The sequence below is a fragment of the Calypte anna genome, chromosome W (assembly GCF_003957555.1).
Source record: "Calypte anna isolate BGI_N300 chromosome W, bCalAnn1_v1.p, whole genome shotgun sequence".
NCBI lineage: Eukaryota > Metazoa > Chordata > Aves > Apodiformes > Trochilidae > Calypte > Calypte anna.
Genome location: NC_044276.1, coordinates 8,511,192 through 8,532,031, shown reverse-complemented (window position 1 = coordinate 8,532,031; position 20,840 = coordinate 8,511,192). Strand labels below are relative to the sequence as shown.

Below are 20,840 nucleotides of genomic sequence, written 5' to 3'. Positions count from 1 at the left end.
GAAAAATCCTCTTCCTCAAAGCTGCAGCAAAGTGAATTTCTGAAAATATATCAGAAATGGGAATTTTTTTTGGTTTTTTTTTTTTTTTTTGAAGAGCAGAAGCTACCCTGGGTTGATCCCACCATCAGAAGATGTCAACTGGTGGACTCGAAATCCCAGTGGCTGACGCTGTAGGATCTCATCCGTAGGCTCCAGCTTTGTTTGAACCCTGATGGAACAGGTGTCACAGCAGCAAATAATAGTAAAAGCTTGCAGCTTTCCAAAACACACCTTTTTTAGAAAAGGAAATGTAAGGCCAACCTGGAGACATGTCCATGGAGCAAGACCACATTTAGATGCTGTGATCCCATCCAGGTGTTTCTCATATCCAGTTTTACCCTGGATGTGAGTTGCACTTCTCATGGCAAAGGTTGATCCTCACCTTTCCTTAGAGATGTGTTTTGCGCTTTTAGCTTTCACAAACATCTCAGGTTTTCCTTTTTTGTTGTTGTTGCTTTTACTTTGTGGTCAGTTATTTCGGCTTCAAATGCAAAAAGTAAACTAAAATTTTCTTCTGTCCTCACTAAATTCTTCCTTTGCATCCCAACCCTCTCCAATTTCAAAACCAAAAGACCTACAAGAGACATAGCCAGGGCATCTTTTGAGGTTTATTGATCTTACAAGGAGTTCAGGAGTGAACAGAAGAACTTGATTTGGCATTTGTTGTCCCTGGGTTTCTATACGAAGTGTGGTTGAGGTCCTACACAGACGCACTTAAATTCACCAAGATAACCATCGTGTGTTTGTGCAAGAAAAGTAATTTTGCTTTTCCTTCCAGATTCTCTTGAGTAAAAAGTGACCTTGAAATCACCAGTTTATGTACATGCGCCCCCCAATCCTTTCCTCTCTTCAGGGTGCTTCCAGATGAGCGCTCGAACAAGCTGGGGTAGTGGTGGGGCACAGCCACCTTCTCCCTCTATGGATGGACTTTACCCCTCATAAACTTTTTCCTTTGTCTCCTGCTAGGTGGAATACCAGAGTGAGGGATTTCTGGAGAAGAACAGGGACACTGTGTATGAGGAACAGATCAACATCCTCAAAGCCAGCAAGGTAAGAGCTTGAGGCAGGAGAAGACTTCTGCTTCCCTAAGTGGGAGCTTCCCACTGGAAGCTGAAGTGTGCACAAGTGGTTAGAGGCACCTCCATGAACAGCAAAAAAAGAGAAATGAGGTGTGGAGGAAGGAAATAAGTGGGAAGAGGAAGGATGAGGCTGCTGGGTTGAAAGAACTTGAAGACCATCCAGTTCCAACCCCCCTGCCATGGACAGGGACACTTTCCACTAGACCAGGTTGCTCCAAGCCTCATCCAAAGATTTGCGCTTCCTTGGCCTGTAAACTAAGCTCGTGCTCCTTGGGGTCAAGTGCCAGGACCCTGTGAATTCAGAGGATCACAGAGTGCCAGGTTGGAAGGGACCTCAAGGATCAAGGTCCAACCTTTCTTGGCAAAAGGACTGGCTAGACAAGATGGTGGTGGCTTTGCAGGAGATCTCAAAATCTGTGTTTGTGTTCCAGCTTAATATTCTCAAATGCACTTGGCTGTGAGAACATTTTGGTTGAGTTTGATGAACTTCTGCCTTAAAGCCACTTCTTTAATGATGTGGGAGTGGTGTCTTTCACCAGCCCATGCCAGTGCTGAGCTGTCCCAGGTAGAAGAGCAGCACAGGAGCATCCTCAACCTCTGCACATCCTCTCCAAATCCTCATCTGCTCCTGCTTTTCCTCATCTGCTCCTGCTCCAGGGGCCAGTAGATTAATTTCTCCTGAATATTGGGTTTTTTTGGTTTTTTTTTTTGCCTCTCTCCTGCAACTTGCCGCCCATGAGTAGAAACAAACATTTTTTTTCTGTGGCTGTCAAAGCCAACCTAGTTTCCTTCAACCAAGAAGAGTGGCAGTGCCATGTTGGCCACTCCCATGTCCTCATTGGACCTAAAACCTCAATTTCTGCTTCAAAAGGCTGTGCCACGAGGACATTTATTCTTGGGATCAGCCCTGTGTGACATTACTCATGGAACACCTTGGGTTGGAAGGGACCTTAAAGATCACCAAGATCTAACCCCTTTCCATGGGCAGGGACACCTCCCACCAGCCCAGGTTGCTCCAAGCCCCATCCAACCTGACCTGAGACACTGCCAGGGATGGGGCAGCCACAGCTTCTCTGGGAAACCTGGCACAAGGGCTCAGCACCCTCAAATTAAACAATTTATTCCCAATGTTTAACATAAATCTCTCCTTTTCCATTTTAAGACCATTACTTCTTGTCCCATCCCTCCATGCTCTTGTCCAAAGCCCTCCCCCAGCTTTCTTGTAGCCCCTTCAGATATTGGAAGGTTGCTCTGAGCTCATCTCTTCTCCAGGCTAAACAACCCCAATCCCTCAGCCTGGCTTTCCAGGGAGGTGCTCAGCCCTCTGAGCATTTGAGTGCCTCTCCTCTGGACACCTTCCAGGAGCTCTGTGTCCTTCTGATATTGGGGACTCCAGAACTGGACCCAGCACTGCAGGGGGGGTCTCAGCAGAGCAGAGGGGCAGAATCCCCTCCTTTGACCTCTGTCTGTGCTGCTTCTGATGCAGCCCAGGACATGGTTGACTTTCTGTGCTGCAAGCACACACTGAGGGCTCATTTTGAGCTTCTGTGGCTCATGTTGAGCTTCTTCTCAGTGCATTCCTCTTTGTATTCCCATGGGATGGGAATGCAGAGGGTGAGGGGGAACACTCCATTTAACACAGTGAGGACATCACCTCCTCTCCATCGGCAGCCGCATCACCGTCCGTACGGAGGCAGAGTTGCCTGCTGCTAATTAGAACGCAATTGCTTCCAGCGACAAGAGGGTGAAAGACTTTTTCTAAAGCAGTTAATGAGGTTTGCTACTGCTGGTCAGCTAAAAGAGCTGAGGGTTGATGTTCTTTAATTGAAGGAGAGTGATTGGAATGCTGGTGAGATGTGGTTTTCCAGTCCTCGGTAATTATGGATTACACACCAGTGGTTTGAACTCTGCTGACTGGGATGGAGGGATCTGTTCTTCTTGCTTGTCCTTCAGTATCTGTGGAATAGATGCTGATGGGTCCCAGTCACACCAGTTTTGCTTTAAGCAAGCTGGAAGTTCACCTCTGAGGTTCTCAGTGAGTGTTCGTGGAGGAGCAAGAGAGATCTTGTGGTGTTAATAGCAAGTGGGTGGAGGAGGTGGGGGTAGGGTCAGGTTGCATGGGGCTCTCACCTGACTTAGAATCAGAGAAACCCAGACTGCTTTGAGTTGGGAGAGACCTTAAAAATCATCTAGTTCCAACCCCCCCTGCCATGGGCAGGGACACCTTCCACCAGCCCAGGTTGCTCCAAGCCCCATCCAACCTGACCTGAGACACTGCCAGGGATGGGGCAGCCACAGCTTCTCTGGGAAACCTGGCACAGGGGCTCAGCACTCTCACAGCAAAGATTTTCTTCCTGATGTCTCATCTCAATCTCCCCTCTTTCAGTTTAAAGCTGTTACCCCTTGTCCTGTCACTCCCTGCCCTTGTCAAAAGTTGAAGCTCTCCCTGCTTCTTGCAGGGGGGTTGGACCAAGGTGACCTTTAAAGGTCCCTTCCAACCTGAACCATTCAGTGATTCCATGGCACTCCCAGCGCTGAGAAGATGTTTTGAAGCCTGAAGTTACAGCTGAGGGTTTCACTCCATTGTCAAGTGTGAGGTGGTGAATTGGAGGCCACGTTGGACATCTTCTAGCATCAAGCACATGCCACCCAAACATCCCATATTTCTAGGAGTCAAAGCACCCAAGACAGTAGCATGCCATGAAGTACAATAGCTGTCAGGATGCCTTCTTTTTTGGGGGGAGGAAGAGATTTAGGCAAAAAAGACAGGAGCCTTTATTCTGGTAGGAAATTAGAGTGCTACAGAGATAAAAAATAAAACTGAGTATGGAGGAGATCCTTAGCAGAAGCTGTCCTGGAGCCTGCAAGCAATTTGCTAATGCAATGCAAACACTTTCTTTTTCTCATTAGTATTTAGGCTGCTGTGTTTCCAAGCTGTGCAACCAGCCTGTGGGACAAGGGCTGGAAATATTTTTTAGTGCAGAGATGCTGCAGAGAGCTAGGCAACCCTTTCCATCAGGGAGCTGTGGGTTCATGTCCATGAAGTGGTAAATCTCAGCACTCTTCTTGGGATTTTGATGGAAATAAACTCAGCTCAGCTTGCAGAGGAGCTTGGGATGGAGGGAAGAGGCAGTGGAGTGCAGTGCTGCCTCATGTTGGTGCTTTTGTCATGGATGTGTCCAGCAGATGGATGGGGGGTGCTGGGATCCTCTCCCATGGGTGCTCCAGAGTGGGTGTTGCTGGTGATCTGCATGCTCCTGGGATGGCTTTGGGGGGCTTTGGCAAGTGTCACCCAGCTCAGCTTAGTGACAGTGGGTTTTTTTATTCCATATTTAAGGAATTGCTGTTGGAATAGAAGCACAGCTGGAGCTGGAACGAGTGTGGATGCAGAACTGGGGTCAAAATGTCAAAATTGAACTGCTCTGACCAGACCAGATTTCGTGTGGCTTCCTTAGGAATCAAGTTCCCCAGCCAAATGCAAAATTGAAGATCCTCCCTCTTAAAGAAAACTAAAATAGTTTAAAGTATTAAAGGAAGTGCTGGTGGGTCTTTAATTTTTGGTCCCAACAACTCCAGGCTTGGGGAGGAGTGGCTGGAAAGCTGCCAGGTAGAAAAGGACCTGGGGGTGTTGGTTGATTCAGCTGACCAGGAGCCATTGTGTACCCAGGTGGCCAAGAAGGCCACCAGCATCCTGGCTTGTGTCAGGGCAAGGGAGCTGGGGAAGGGTCTGGAGCACAAGGAGAAAGTTCTGGAGAACTTGTGAGGAGCAGCTGAGGGTGTTGAGTTTGGAGGAGGCTGAGGGGAGACCTTCTGGCTCTCTGCAACCCCCTGAGAGGAGGTTAGAGCCAGGGGGGGTCAGGCTCTGCTCCCAAGGAACAAGGGATGGGAGAAGAGGAATTGGGCTGGAGGTTTAGATTGGAGCTTGGGAACAATTTCTCCCTGGAAAGGGTTGTCAGGGCCTGGCCCAGGCTGCCCAGGGCAGGGCTGGAGTCCCCATCATTCCTGGAGGGCTTTAAAAACCATGTGGATGAGGCACTTCAGGACATGCTTCAGTGGGGGTGATACAGATATTGATCAATATATTTTATTCAGGGGGATGTTGACAGTTGGATGCAGTGATCCTAGAGGTCTTTTCCAGCCATGACAGTCCTGTGATTCTGTAATTCTCTGGAAAAGCAAAGGTGCCTTTGGGGCCATGGGCTGCTCCTTGTTTGAAGACCCCATTCCTGGGGGATTTGCTGTGCTCTGGAATGGATGAATACCTTGTAACAAAACCTTGGGAGCAAGAGTATCCCCATGGTCAAGAGATTTGGAGTCTTAGACAACATTTTAGTTCTGCTCATTTGATTTCATGTGCACATTTCAAGGTCTGATGAAGAAGGTGGCCCAGTGGTCCTGCTGATGTGCTTCATGTAGGCAACACTTCTTCCTTTCAATTTATTGCCCTTTTTTTCTCCTTCCTGACAGAAGATTGGGTACAAAATGACCAGAGCATTGTGACTTGGGTGGGTTCAGTCACTGAAGAGCAGGCTGCTCAGATGTTGTCTTTCATTTCAGTATCAAATGGTGGCAGACTTATTCCAGGATGAGAAGGATGCTGCATCCACCAGTTCTGTGGGAAAGGGATCATCCAAAATCAGCGTCCGTTCTGCCAGACCTGTGATCAAAGCTGCCAACAAAGAGCACAAGAAGACAGTGGGACACCAGGTATGACATGAGCAAGGTTGGTTTATGGCAGGAGAACAGGGTATGCAAATAGATTTTTACCACTGAGATCTTGCTTCTTCAGTCTGAAGCAGAGGGAAGGAAAAAAAGCTGTTGGGTTAGGAAAGCGAGTAGATCTTCCTGTGTTAATGGGGACCATTTGGCTGTTGTTGGACACCTGGGAGCAGCTCTAGAAGAGCAGGCACAAGTAGTCTTGACTAGAAACAGTTGAGATGTGGTTTAAGGAGGGTGGAGGCACTCTGGGATTCACTGGGCTGTATCCCCATGTACTTAAACTGACACAACTTGAGAAAAGAATGTTTGGATTTGTTTATTTTTATCCCCTGCATGGGCAGCCAAGCAGGGCAGCAGGGTTCCAGAGAGGCTCTGCTCTCTGCACCCTTGGAATTTTTCAAGGTTCAGCTGAGTAAAATCTTGATTGCTTGTTGTTCTTGGACCTTATTGAGCTGGAAACCTTCAACCCACCAATGTCTTCTCACCACCAGTGGCTTTTTTGTCTTCTCAGTTCCGTAACTCCCTGAATTTGCTCATGGAGACCCTGAATGACACCACCCCCCACTACGTGCGCTGCATCAAGCCCAATGATGAGAAGCTTCCCTTTAAGTAAGTGCATTTTCAGATGTCCTGGTTTGGGCCAGGATAAAGGTGATTTTCTGTCTTGTACTTTTGCTTTTAGCTAAGTCTCTTTAAGTAGTTGCACTTGATGAAATTAACAGCAAGTTTTTCAGACAGTGTGTGCTTCTAGGACTGATAACACTTGATGTTTATAGTTACTGCTAGAGACTGGTATGCAGAGCCAAGGACACTGCTCAGCTCTGAGGAAAACATTTTACCGTCCAGGAGGACAAAGAGGTCCCACCTGAGCCCTCCTTTGGGGAGGAACAGACAAGATAGATGCCAGAATTGACCAAACAGAGTATTCCATCCCATATACGTCAGATCATAAAATCATGGAATGGTTTGGGTTGGAAGGGACCTTAAAGCTCATCCATTTCCAACCCCTTTCCATGGGCAGGGACACCTCCCACCAGCCCAGGTTGCTCCAAGCCCCATCCAACCTGACCTGAGACACTGCCAGGGATGGGGCAGCCACAGCTTCTCTGGGAAACCTGGCACAGGGGCTCAGCACCCTCATGCCAAAGAATTTCTTCCTAATATCTAAACCAAATGTCTGTTTTTTCAGCTTAAAACCATTCCCCCTGGTCCTATCACTACCTGCCTTTGTAATACCTGTGCCCTTCTTTCCTGACTTGGAGGTGAGAGTAGGGTTTTCCTTCTCATCCTCCAGAGAGTTTCTGCAGAGTGAATAGTCTCTGTTGTGGTGCCTTCTGATTGACACTGCCTGAACATCTCTTGTTTAAAGTGCATTTAGTGTCCATGGGCTCTTGAAGGCAGATGAGTTCTGCTTATCCCAAAGGGCACCCATAACATTTCTGAGGTGCCCCCTTGGGATGCTGGATGTGTGATCCAGTTTGACCTCAAATTTGACCCTGCTGTGAAGTGGATGCCAGGCTCTATTTCTATCTCACATCTGGTGAGTCTTTTGCCATCCTACTCAGAACTCCACTGAGTAGAGCTGGCCAAAGTGCACATCCCAAACAACAGAAACCACAAAAGCAGGGAATCACAGAAACCCAGGATAGTTTGGGTTGGAAGGGACCTTAAAGCTCATCCAGTTCCAACCCTCTTTCCATGGGCAGGGATACTTCCCACCAGCCCAGGTTGCTCCAAGCCCCATCCAACCCATTCTTCAACATTTCCAGGTTTGGGACATCCATAACTTCCTTGTTAAGATGAGTAAATATCTTCAGCATTATCCCAACAGTGTGTGCTTGGGATTCTTTCCTCTTGCTAAAGAGATTGTCCTCTTTTGTTGTTTCTGGAACTGGAAGGTCTGGAATGATTTCTTGTGGGTTTAATGATGTGGAGGTTTTGTGCCCAAGGGGATAAATAGTGTGCTTGTAAAAGGAACAGAAAGTCTCAGTGCTTCCAAAAGGAATGTGGAAAAAGTAAAGATGGGACTCATACCATCTTCAGGCAGGTTTTCTGGGTGAGTGAAGCTGAAGCAAAAAGCCAGGCTTGATCTTCCTCTTCAGTTCAGAGATGTATTGCAAGCTGCAAATCTGAGAAAATAGCTCTTAGTCTTGTTTGACCTCTTGGTTGTGTGTTTGTACTCGGTTTTGTTCCCTGGAACTCCAGAAAAACCTTGGTCATTGGTATGCAGGGACCTCATAGATGTCACTGTTGTCTTCTAAAGGCTCTGGCATCCACTGCAGGTGGTGACATTTAAAAACTGAGGTTATGATCTGTAAGCAGGGAGGCATTGCCCTCCAGCTGATCCAATGTAATGTGATGGTCCCAGTGGGCACTGGTGCCACCTCAGAGCAGCCCAGAGGTGGCTCCAGTAGCAGAGGAGGGGGAAGCAAGCAAACTCGGTGATATATTGGATGTGTATCCACCAGGAAGCTCCCCTGACTTGACTCTTCTTCCCCTGCAAAGAGCAAAGTATTAATGGTTAGAAGAAATTCAGCCTCAAGCTGCAGATGGCCCTGCTCTCTGCAGGGGGGTTGGACTGGATGGCCTTGAAAGGTCCCTTCCCACCCAAACCATTCCATGTTTTGTGCAGGCTGTTTCCAAAGCAAGCTGGGGGATTGGTGCCTGATTATCTTGAGGCTTTCAAGGGAATGGCTGTGGAAAAACCCCATGGATTCAGGGCTATATTGATGACAAGAGGTTTCTTTCACAAATTAGAAGCTAATTCAGGTGTGAAGGACTAAAGTCCCTCACATGCACTGTGTTCAAAATCCCAAATATTGTGAAGGATCCCAACATAAACCTTCTCATGGATGCTTCAGATTGCTGCTGTGGGTTCCTACTCCTCATGTTAACCTCTACCTTTAATATAATTGCAGATTTGACCCCAAGAGAGCAGTGCAGCAGCTGAGAGCTTGTGGAGTGCTGGAGACCATCCATATAAGTGCTGCTGGCTTCCCTTCCAGGTACCCTGATGCAGTTTTTTTTCCTCTTGTTATTGTTTATTTATTTCCAAAGTGTTGCCCCAGAGAACTTCTTTCCTGCTTGCCTCAATCTTAGAATCATATCATAGAATCAGAGAATGGCTGAGGTGGAAAGGGAGCTCAGAGCTCATGTCCTCCAACCTCCCTGCCTTGGGCAGGGACACCTCTCATCCAGACAAGGATGCTCCAAGCCTCATCCAACCTAGCCTTGAACACCTCCAGGGAGGGGGCAGCCACAGCTTCTCTGGGCAATCTGTTCCAGAGCCTCAGCACCCTCCTGCTGAAGAACTTCTTCCTCAGATCCAGCCTGAACCTCTTCTCCTGCAGTTTCAAACCATTTCCCCTTCTCCTCTTGCTGGACGCTCTTGGGAAAAGTCCCTCTGCAGCCTTCCTGGAGGTTCCCTTCAGGAATTGGAAGGCAGCTCTGAGGTCCCCATGGAGTCTTCTCTTCTCCAGGCTGAACAATCCCAGCTCCCTCAGCCTCTCCTCACAGCAGAGCTGCTCCAGCCCCTGGATCATCTTTGAGGGCTCCTCTGGACTCATTCCAACAGATCCATGTCCTTCTCCTGCTGCATCCAGACCTGGATGCAATATTCCAGCTGGGGTCTCACAAGTGTGGAGTAGAAGGAGAGAATTCCCTCTCTTGACCTCCTAGCCATGATCCTCTTGATGCATCCCAGCTTTTGAGCTCCCTGCTGGCTCCTGGTGAGCTTCTCACTGATGAACACCTCTAAGTCCTTCTCTTCAGGGCTGCTCTCAGCCCCCCTGTGCCCATCTTGGGGCTGCTCTGACCCACGTGCTGGACCTTGCACTTGGATGTGTAGAATTTGCAGCTGACACTGACCCATTTCTCCAGCCTGTTAAGGTCCCCCTGGATGACATCCCATCCCTCAGCTGCACACTTCTCATAAAAAAGCAATGCACAGTTTACTTTTCCTTTTACTCTTAAAACCTCACACACCTGTTGCAATAGCCCAGCCCCCCAAAAATCTGATGATCCTTGCAAAGAAAGAAAACCAGGATTGCAAATCATTATTTCAGGCTTTCACTCCCCACATCCAAAGCTTACAAGCCTGCAAGCTCTTGCCTCTTAAAAAAGGAAGGTATGATTGGGGTGGTGGTGATAGAAAAGTGTAAAGAGGATTTGTTGGGGTTTTTAGGGCCTAATAAATCAGAAAACATGAAGTATAAATAAGCCCTGAAGATGACAAGGGTGAATAACTCCAAAAATGCATCAGTTGTGTTCTCGTGCCAAGCAGCTTTGTGTTAATGTCAGCACAGCCATCAGCCTTTTTCTGTGGGACAAAGGAGTTATAAATACCCTCAGGAAAGAGTTGGCTGAGCATCATGCTGAACACCATGAGAAACTCCCTGTCCTGGTTTTTGGGTTGGAGGATGCTGCCTGGTGCTTGTTCTCATCTCCTGCAGAGCTGGGGATGTCAGCTGCCTCAGCCAGCAGCTTCTGCACATGGACATCAATCACAGAATCCTCAGATGGTTTGGGTGGGAAGGGACCTTTCAAGAGCATCCAGTCCAACCCCAGGGACATCTGCAACTGGATCAGGTTGCTCAGAGCCCTGGAATGACCTGGAATGGTTCCAGGGATGGGGCATCTCCCACCTCTCTGGGCAACCTGGGCCAGGCTCTCACCAACTTCGTCATTTTCTGTATCTAGTCTGAATTTCTCCTCTTATAGTTTAAACCCATCACCCCTTGTCCTTTTGCTAAAAAGTTTGTCCCATGAAATGGCTCCTCTGCACCTAAGCCATGGAAAACTTCTGCTGGCAGAACCTCTGTGGACAGGCAAAAACTGGTGGTGGGGATCTCCTTGGCCAGCTGAGCTCAGTTCCTTGAAGAAGGACAAAAAGATTAAAAACAAAGGTTCACTGAAATCAGTTCCTCTCTCCCCTGCCAGCATGGGAGGTTGCCAGAGAGATAAATGAAGATTTAGGGCCTCTTGTTGCAGGTCTTGCCCTGTTAGAAGACCCAGCACCACCTTTGGCTCCCATCTTTGAAGTCTTCAAAACATTTGTAGAAGTAACTAAAAAATTACTCCTAAATGACATGATCTCTTAGCCACAGGGGAAAATTAAAACTCAGCTCACAGGTCAGGTTTTTTGTTATAGTTTTTATCAAAGTAGATGCAGGGCCAAATCCACCTGCCTGTCCCCTTGCAGTGCAAGCCCTAGAACACTCAAAGATCTGTGTTGAGCCAGCTTGGCAAGTGCTGCTTCTTACTAATAAGATTATTCTGGGGAATTTAATTTTGTGGAAAAGATAAAAGGTGTTTTAATTCAGAATTTATCCAGACATGAGATCTATCTGAGGTTGTCTCTGATTATTCCTCCATATTTCCTTATTTTCAGACAAGTTGGATTTATAACCATTGAGAACACCAAGAAGGAGGATTGTTACTTCACATTTAAACCCTATATGAAGGTTTTCTATTTAAAGGGCTTCAAATACTAGTGGAAAACTTGGTCTTTGTGGGTTTTGCTTCACTTGTGTGTAAGTAGTTCACCTTTAGAACAAGAGAGAACTTAAAAATGTTTTCTCTTGAGAGAAGTTTTATTACAGAAAGAGGAGAAAACGTTTCTTTTCCTCCTGTAATATTTCAGATAAGAGTAATTGCCAGCTTCCTGTGTGACATTACTCATGGAACACCTTGGGTTGGAAGGGACCTTAAAGATCACCAAGATCTAACCCCTTTCCATGGGCAGGGACACCTCCCACCAGCCCAGGTCGCTCCAAGCCCCATCCAACCTGACCTGAGACATTGTCAGGGATGGGGCAGCCACAGCTTCTCTGGGAAACCTGGCACAGGGGCTCAGCACCCTCAAATTCAAGAATTTCGTCCTCACGTCCAACCTCAATCTCCCCTCTTCAAGTTTTAACCCATTTCCCCTTGTCCTCTCCCTACCCCCCTGTGTCCAAAGCCCTCCCCCAGCTTTCTTGTAGCCCGTTCAGATATTGGAAGGTTGCTCTGAGCTCACCTGGGAGCCTCCTCTTCTCCAGGCTGAACAACCCCAATCCCTCAGCCTGGCTTTCCAGGGAGGTGCTCAGCCCTCTGAGCATTTGAGTGCCTTTCCTCTGGACACCTTCCAGGAGCTCTTCTTACAGTATATTCTCATCTTGGCTCCCAGAAAGTCCATGCAGGTGAGGATCAGGGGAGATTTCATTTGGTGAGGGCAGGAATCAAGATCTCTGATTCCTTTCACATCTCTCATGCATTTTCTTTGACATCTCTTTTGCATTTCTTTTTTTTTTTGGTTTGTTTTTTTTTTTTTTTTAATAATGATGGCCTTACTTGACAGCCCTGGAAGGAACCAGTGTTTTAATTAAACACACAGGGTTTGAGGGGTCCATAACTTGCCCTGTTAATTTGGAGAAGGCTGAAACTTGGCAGATGCTGAACTCATTTCAGGATTTTTAGGCTGCAGGATCAATGTGGAGCAGCAGCAGCAGCTGTTTCCTAGCAGCAAGATAAAGTGCTCTAATTCCTGTAATTACTGCTGCCTGCTTGGAAACTTCACTGCTGGGGCCAGTGAAGCATCTTCCAAATGTTTTTTTCAGTGTCCAAAGGTTTTGTGTTTGTTTTAAGGCTCTTGGCCCCGGACCAGAGTGCTTAGTGAAGAAATCGATTTAATTTTATAGTCAACAGAGTATGGAAAAGCCTAAGAAGGAAGAGTTTCTAGTCTTTCTCTACCAATTTTACCGAGATTGATTTTTAAGAGGTTTCTGGTTAAATCAGGAGGTCCATCATCATCTCTTCAAAATTATTTTGTCCTTAACAAAGAGAACAGTGTTGTTGCATTTGATGGGTAAAATGACACAGCTCGGGAGGAGTGACAACAAGGTGATCCATGTCCTTTCTGTCCCAGGCTGGAAATGCACTGATAAGTGTGTTTGGCAGCAGGGGAGGGCTGAGATTAGGGATCAGGTTTGGGGTGACATTAGGGTGGCTTCAGTTCAGGATGAGTAGTGGTGAGAGATCCCTGGGTATATGAGGGGATTTTAGGATCATAGACTGACGAAAGTTGGAAAAGACCTTTAAGATTATCAAGTCAACCCAACACCACCAGCCAACAAAACCATGTCAGGTGCCTTTGATTCATCTATGCCTCCAAAGATTTTATTTTAAGGAAATAATCCCTGTCATGCACACTAATCCTGTGTCTGCTTTGCTTTCAGGTGGTCCTACCATGACTTCTTCAATAGATATCGTGTTCTTATGAAAAAGAGAGACCTCTCAAAGAATGACAAGAAGCAGATCTGTCAGACCCTCTTGAAAGACCTCATTAAGGTGAGCTGGTACCAATCTTTGGTAATGATATTTACAGCACTGAAGCTTGTGGCTTGATATTATCTTAATCCTGGGGTCAGTTCTGGGCCCCTGAGGACAAGAAGGACATTGAGGGGTTGGAGTGTGTCCAGAGAAGGGCAAGGGAGCTGGGGAAGGGTCTGGAGCAGAAGTCTGCCCAGGAGCAGCTGAGGGAGCTGGGGGTGTTGATCCTGGAGCAAAGGAGGCTGAGGGGAGACCTTCTGGCTCTCTGCAATCCTCTGAGAGGAGGTTGGAGCCAGGGGGGGTTGGGCTCTGCTCCCAAGGAACAAGGGATGGGAGAAGAGGAATTGAGCTGGAGGTTTAGATTGGAGCTTGGGAACAATTTCTCCCTGGAAAGGGTTGTCAGGGCCTGGCCCAGGCTGCCCAGGGCAGGGCTGGAGTCCCCATCATTCCTGGAGGGATTTCAAAGCCCTGGAGATGTGGTGCTGAGGGACATGGAGCAGGGGTGGCTTTAGCAGTGCTGGGTTAAGGGGTGGATTTGATGATCTTCATAGTTTTTTCCAACCAAAACAGTTCTGTGATTCTAAATTACTCTCCTTGCTTCTATTTCACCTGCTGCTCATGCAGTTCCTTCTCCAGCCTAGGCAGCCTGGGGGGTTTTTTTCCAAAAAAAGAGCAGGGCAAGTGTGCCATGGGACCTCCTGGTTGAAGTCCAGCTAAACATAACCATTTCAATGCTGGTGAAGTTCAGGCTTTGCCATCACTGGCTGTACATGACCATCTGGCCATGCTTAGAAAATTCATCCCCAAACCCCCTCCTGGTTTTGGTTAGCCATAGCTGGAGCACTGTTTTGAAGTCCATCTTTGGCCAACCTAATGAATCTTAGTCAATCATTAAATGCTTCTTTGCTCAAGTGAGAAAACTGAAACAAATGCATCATTTTTTCCATCGTGATCTTGAGGTGTGGGGGACTTCTCAGAGAGGTTTTAATTTTTGCTCCTTGGTTTCCTCCTGGTGTTTTAGGGACCTGACTCAGTTGGGTTCCTCCCTGCAGTTCTTATTTCTCATGGGTTTCCCTGAGCTGCAGAGCCACATGCAGGACATGTATGACTTTGCAGGTGAAATAAATCTTTTCTTGAAGTCCTCTGGTGCTGTATTGCTCTGTTTAACTTTAAAACAAAAAGCAACTAACCCCCAAAAACCTAAAAACATTTGAAAAGCTGTGTAGATTGATGGAATCTAAGACTGAATCCAAGTGGGCATATAGAAGCTCAGGTGGTTTGGAATCTGATAATATGTTCTTCATCTAAATAATAAAAGATGTGAGCTGATAAATTGGATTAAATAATGGGTGTTTTGAACCTGTATCTACTTTGTAATGTAGAAAAAGAAAAAAAAAAAGGGAAATCCTAAATGTTTGCCGTAATTAAATTTAGTTTCCTTTATGCTTTTGTAAAGGATCTTGACAAGTTCCAGTTTGGACATACCAAGATCTTTTTCCGTGCTGGCCAGGTGGCATATCTGGAGAAACTCCGTGCAGATAAATTCAGAGCTGCCACAATCATGATCCAGAAAACTGTTAGGGGCTGGCTGCAGAGGGTCAAGTACCAAAGGCTGAGAGAAGCTGCAGTCATCATCCAACGCCACACACGGGGGCACCTGGCGAGGAGGTGGGTCCTGGGAAACCCTCTGAGGGAGGGCAAATGGAAAAAAAACCCTGCTGGGAATTTGTATTTTTTCCATCTTCAGTCTCTTCCATTTCCTCCTATGGAAACTGTGTTGTGTTTCAGTTCTGTGAAACCATGTAGAGGTACCACGATGCTGAAAGTTTCTGTGATGAAGTCAGGATTTATTCCTGGCCCCTCTCCCCAGGTTTATTTGGGGGCAAGAGATCAAAATCCTTTGTCTCAGCTCCATGTTGTGGATCTATGGGTTTGATTTCTGGGTGCTGGGCCATGGTTAGAGCTGCCAGGCTGTAATCAGATGGGTCAAGTCCTCCAAGATACTTGTTTCAGAAAACTGATATTTTCCTGGGAGTACCTCTAGCAAAAAGGGAACTTGGAGCAGGCAGGCAGCACTTTGCTCATTGATAGGCACTCCTCTTCTGCAGACATCAGATTTCTCCCTTCTTGGTGTCCAAGGGGAGTTCTCAGAATTGATTTGCTGCATCCTTTGAGAAAAATCACTTCAAATCCCTACCAATGGGGCAGGAGAATGGAGCTCCATGTCCAACTCCCTGTGTGCAGGAACCTCAAGGTTCCTCATATTGGTGGCCTGCAGGGATTCTGTAGATAAAGCTGGGAAGCAGGCTGCTGGTAAGAGATGTAGGGTGGGTTTGAGGGAGCAGGAAAATGATGGAATAGGATCCCAACACACAGGTCACCTTGCATCTTGGGCCCTTAGTCATGTCAAACCCTACCTGTGGGAAAACAGTCTGCGGAGGCTTAAGGATTCCATGTGCACATCAATATGATTGTATGAAATCGTTTATTAACAACTTGCACTCACTTTATATAGAGAAGCCTTGTTTACACCATCTTATCAAGCAGGTGGCTTTGTATTCCAATTACACATACCATTCTCATGGAACCTTCTTCTCACATAATTATTTTCCTCTTCTGTTGCCAATTAAGTTATCTCTTTCCCAGTAGCTCATTCTCAGAAAGCCTCTAACTAGGCCTCAATAACCATAAACCCAATGTGGCCTAAATTGAAGTAAGTCAGGATTGCTCACAACCTGGATATTTCTGAACTGTTTCCCCAACACCTACCCTTCCCCTGCAACTTGACAAACTGGCCTCAGGCACTTCACAGGTAGGACCAAGGAAATTTTGGTCCTTTCAGCTTTGGTTCTGGAGAACAGATCTTATAAGGAGCATCTGATGGACCTGAGGGTGTTGAAGTCTGCTTCTCTGGGCTAGTGGCTGCAGGGCCCTCTCCACAGCCTTACAGCTGACTTGAAGACAAGGTAAATGAGTCCTAAAGAAATGAGAGAAAGGTGAAGAAAAAAGAGGAGTCAGTGATTAACTTTTGCCTCTCTGGTGGACTCTTCATGCACACCTACAAACTTGGACTCTGTATTTGACTTTGCATCAGCCAACCATCCCTCAAAGGATGAGGAGGAGGAACCCTTGGTGATGGCAAAGCAATGTAGTGTGAGCTAAAAGGGAGGCTGGAACGAGATGTGCTGAAATCCTCTGCTGCAAGGTGCTTCTTGAATGTGATTTTTCAGTTCCCTCACCCAGGTTTCACAGGGTGGGATGTCACCTGAATAACTCCTCTTTTTGGAAATGGTCCTTCTTGTGTCCTCACCAGTTAGCTCCAGTTCAGTGGGTCCTAATCACAGGATGTTAAGGTTGGAAAAGTTCAACTTGGTTGGGCAGCCCAACACCACCAGCTAACTAAACCTCAGGTGCTCTGTCCACACATTTTTTGAACACATGCAGGGACAGGGACTCCACCACTTCCCTGGGAATCCTGTTCCAATGCCTGACCACTCTTTCCTTAAAGAAATTGTTCCTAGTATCCAATCTGAACCACCCCTGGTACAACTTGAAGCCATTTCTTCTCCTCCTAATGATAAATTGTTGGCCTTGACGAGGAAGATAATAAATGAATCTGATTTGGCTCTTCTGGTTTTGAAAAGCTTTTCTCAGAAGCAAGAAGTAGATCAACAATCTGTAATTCTTCATGCTGAGAGCAAGAAACAAATCAGAAGCTCATCAAAATGAGCTCATTATGAAACTAAAAGCAAGCCTTATGGAGATTTATTAACCTAGATAGCAGCAAACTGAACACAAATTGAGTCGGAGAACTGGAATGAGCCAGCAGGGAGTTGACCACATTCCTCATTATTTTCTTTCCATGAATGGCTTGGGTCTCTGGACCATTACTAAACCAGTACACACTGGTTTAAATGTCAAATCAATTTGTGGCCAGTTTCAGGGAGGTGGTGGCTACCCTGCCCAACTCTTGCTTTTTATAGTCAGGGCAGTGATGGAGAAAACCTTGGGCATCAGTTGGCTCAAGGATGTAAGGCAGAGGGGTCAACAGAAGGGAAAAGTTGGAAAATATTTGGGATGCTGTTTGGGAATGATGAGGTGTGTTGATTTCTGGTGCCAGAGACTCCCATTATTCAAAGGGAGACCTGACATGTTAGATATTAGGGAAAAAATTGTCACCATGAGGGTAGTAAGACACTGGAATGGACTGCCTAGGGAGGTTGTTGATGTCCCAGCCCAGGCTGGATAGGGCTTGGAGCAACCTGGGCTGGTGGGAGGTGTCCCTGCCCATGCAGGGGGATTGGATCTTGGTCTTCAAGGTCCCTTCCAAACCAAACCGTTCTATGCTTCTCTGATCAGGTGCCATTATCTTAACCGTACTGGTGGGATGGTCTTTCTTGGTGCTTTTGGACACCCGTTTTTTCTCTCTAGCCAGCTTCAAACAGATTCCAAGAGAAAGAATCCCAGAGGGTTGGAAGAGACCTTTAAAGATCATTCAGTCCATCTAACCCTTTTCCCTGTCCTTTGCAGACTTGCTGAGCACCTGAGGAGGACAAGAGCTGCTATCATCTTCCAGAAGCAGTACCGGATGCTGCGGATCCACCGAGCTTTCCAGAGGGTCCGCAGTGCCACCATCACCATTCAGGCTTTTGCTCGGGGCATGTTTGTCAGGAGGATTTATCACAAGGTACAACTCCACTAACTCTGTGTTAGAAAAGAGTCAGAAAACTTGGGAGTAGTGAGACCCTGTCCCAGGTTACCCAGATGGCCCTGCTCGGTGACCTTTAAGAGTCCCTTCCAACCCAAACCTCTCAATGATTCCATGGTTATTATATTTTCCTCCACTGGGATGTGTTTGTTGTGGCTGGTTTAACGTTTTCCCAAGCTGACTGCCTCCAGTGTTGCTGGAGAGCAAATGTGGGCAGTCAGAGTTGCCATTCAAAGCTGTGCAAGCTAAAAAGGATTTTGGCAGCAGCCCCTCTGCGGAGCAGCAAAACGAAATCAGGCACTGGGATGCCAGGAGGTATTGTGGAAGTCTGGAAATGTCATTTGATCCAACTCACACTCTGCAAGAACCTCCCTGGCAAACCAAATTTGGGCTGCAGATGGAGGTAGGAAGACCATTAGGGTCTGTCATGAAAGGCATAAGGTCATTTAGTTATGGAAATTCCTCTTTAATTCTCTTCATTAGCTTTGTGTGTTAAATGAAAGCAAGCAAGTAAAGGTTTGATGGCAATAAGTGGTAGAGTGAGAAATCATTTGTCAGGAAACTGAGAACAGCTTTGAGGAATCTTCTGGCTGCTCCTCAGATCCAGACTCACTTTGGTATTACCTCCATTTATAGTCACAGGCACACTTAAAGAAGTCAGAAGCATGATGAGGCAGGAGGAGAGGAAATAATGGAGGTTACTTGGACAACTGGTCACCCACCAGAGATTTCAGATGCCCTCAGAACCAGAGCAGCTGTTTGGGTTGGAAGGAACCTTACTCCTTGGGTTGAAAGGAACCTTGGATCATTCAGTTCCAACCTCCTGCTATGGCCAGGGACATCTCCCACTAGAGCAGGTTGCTCTAAGACCCATCCAGCCTGGCCTTCAACACTTCTGAATTCATATTTGCAAATGCAAAGAAAACTTTTGGGTGAAACAAAAGATTGTAAAGAGAAGTTAATGTGGTTCTTTTTCTGATACAACTTATCCCAAATTGGTAACAAAAAACCAAACCCTACAAACCTTCCAAGGTTTGCACATGCCTTCCTGCAGCAGTTGATTTTAGTGCCCAGAGAACCACCTTGCAGGAGTTGGGCTTGAAAGACCCCTTCCAATCATCACCCCTCATCTACCAGAACAAGTAGAAACAAATCCTTTACCTAAGAAGGTAAATCTGTCATTTATTCTGAAATGACATTATATAAAGTCATTTCCTCCAACTCTTATCAGTAGCCATAATTCTGATTTAAAGGATAGAACAGAAATCAAAGGAGCAACAACTAACAGAAAAATTGGCTCAACTTATTGCAACTTGTCCTCCTTCAAAGTCTTCCAAAACAAAGCAAAAAAACCCTGGAAATGGAACTGCATCTGGTTTGGTTAAGGATTCTGTGAAGAAGCTTCCAGGAGCCATAACTGCAAGTGGGTTAGTTCATAAAGATTTAGTAGAGAAATTGCCAGGCTCTGGGATTGCTGTTGGATTGGTTAACAAGGACTTGGGGAAGGATCCATGAGGGATTGGTGGTGCAGCCATATTGGTTAGCAAGGACTCAGGGAAGAAGCCATTAGGGATTGTCCCATTAACTGGCTAGGTTATCAAGGACTCAGGAACGAGGCCACCAGGGATCAGCACTCCACCTGGGAGGTGAAGCGTCGAGTGCCACCACACAGCCAAACCTGGGCTGCTGCTGCTTTGACAGGTGACTTTTCACCCTTCCTTGCTCTCCTTTCTCCAGATCCTCCTGGAGCACAAAGCCACCATCCTCCAGAAGTACACCCGGGGCTGGTTGGCCCGCACCCGCTTCCGACGGCTCCGCGGTGCCACCCTTGTCCTGCAGTGCTACTACCGGCGCATGAAGGCCAAGCGGGAGCTGAAGGCTCTGAAGATTGAGGCCCTTTCAGCCCAGCACCTGAAGAAGCTCAACGTTGGTATGGAGAACAAGGTGGTCCAGCTTCAAAGGAAGATTGATGAGCAGGTGTGTCCTGAGTCGGTTCAAGTTGCATGCATAATTTCTCTGCAACGGCGTTTGAGTCAGTTTGTGCTGCTTGTTTTAACAGTGGTGGGGATGTACGGAGGGCCGGGATGGTGTGGTGGAAGTGATAAAGGCTTGGTGGGATTCTTCTGGCTGCTTGGGTCACAGAGAGGTCTTCATCACTTGTCATTAGTGAGCTGTGAAATGGTTGGTTGATCCCATGCATAGAATGAGGGGTTTCCCACCTACTAGTGTGAGAGTGCAAGGGAAGTGCACCTCCACCACCCAGGGCAGTGGTGGAGTCCCCGTTGCTGGAGGTTTTTAAAAAACCATGTAGATATGACACCTCTTAGTGGGTGATGGTTGGACTTGATGATCTTTAGAGGTCTTTTCCAACCTTAATGATTATATATCCTCTACATTGCTTCCAGTGCTGTACAAAATCTTCAGGGAGGAGTAGGAGAACAACTGAGTAGACCCAATTGTGTCCACTGATTCCAACAGGAAAATTACATCCACCTCTCTCCTTAAACTGTCCTTTTCAGGCAGGAGAAACATTCTCTGTCAGTCAGACTACTGACTACTATTTGTCTATTTGTAGTCTCAGCTACTTCCTATTGGCACTTACTACTAATTGCAGCTAGTCCTTCCATTGGGGCTGTGTCAGGAACCCTTACACATCCCAAGTGGTTTCCTTTAATTTCTCCCATCCCTATATGACAGGAGAGGTCCAACCATAAAGAACATGAGAATTGGGGATTTTTGTCCTACCAGGTGTCCCCAGGATGCTTTCTATGTCCTAATGCCCACCCTTCTTTTCAGCATGCTGCATTTTTTTCTATCAGCAGTGATTTTATAGATTCCCTGAAGTACCTCGATTTCAGTCCTTGCTAATCTATCAAAACCTTTCAAAATGCCAATGAATTTTTTTCTAAGGAAAAAAGAAATATTGCAGGGAGCCTGGAGGGCTGCAGCTGTATCCTTGTCTGATGAGATGTGGAAGAAAACATTTC

At 46.7% G+C, this 20,840-nt stretch overlaps 1 protein-coding gene across 1 annotated transcript in view; it reads left to right on the top strand.

Annotated features, from left to right (window-relative positions):
- The window catches only part of LOC103533945 (unconventional myosin-Vb), a 108,506-nt gene that overhangs the window by 45,189 nt on the left and 42,477 nt on the right, over positions 1–20,840 (top strand). The window contains exons 10-17 of the mRNA XM_030468319.1: positions 1,006–1,089; positions 5,676–5,825; positions 6,349–6,446; positions 8,756–8,842; positions 13,052–13,163; positions 14,602–14,813; positions 17,676–17,832; positions 19,591–19,830. Of these exons, the coding sequence (XP_030324179.1) occupies positions 1,006–1,089; positions 5,676–5,825; positions 6,349–6,446; positions 8,756–8,842; positions 13,052–13,163; positions 14,602–14,813; positions 17,676–17,832; positions 19,591–19,830 (1,140 nt within the window). The remainder of the gene's footprint in view (positions 1–1,005; positions 1,090–5,675; positions 5,826–6,348; positions 6,447–8,755; positions 8,843–13,051; positions 13,164–14,601; positions 14,814–17,675; positions 17,833–19,590; positions 19,831–20,840) is intronic.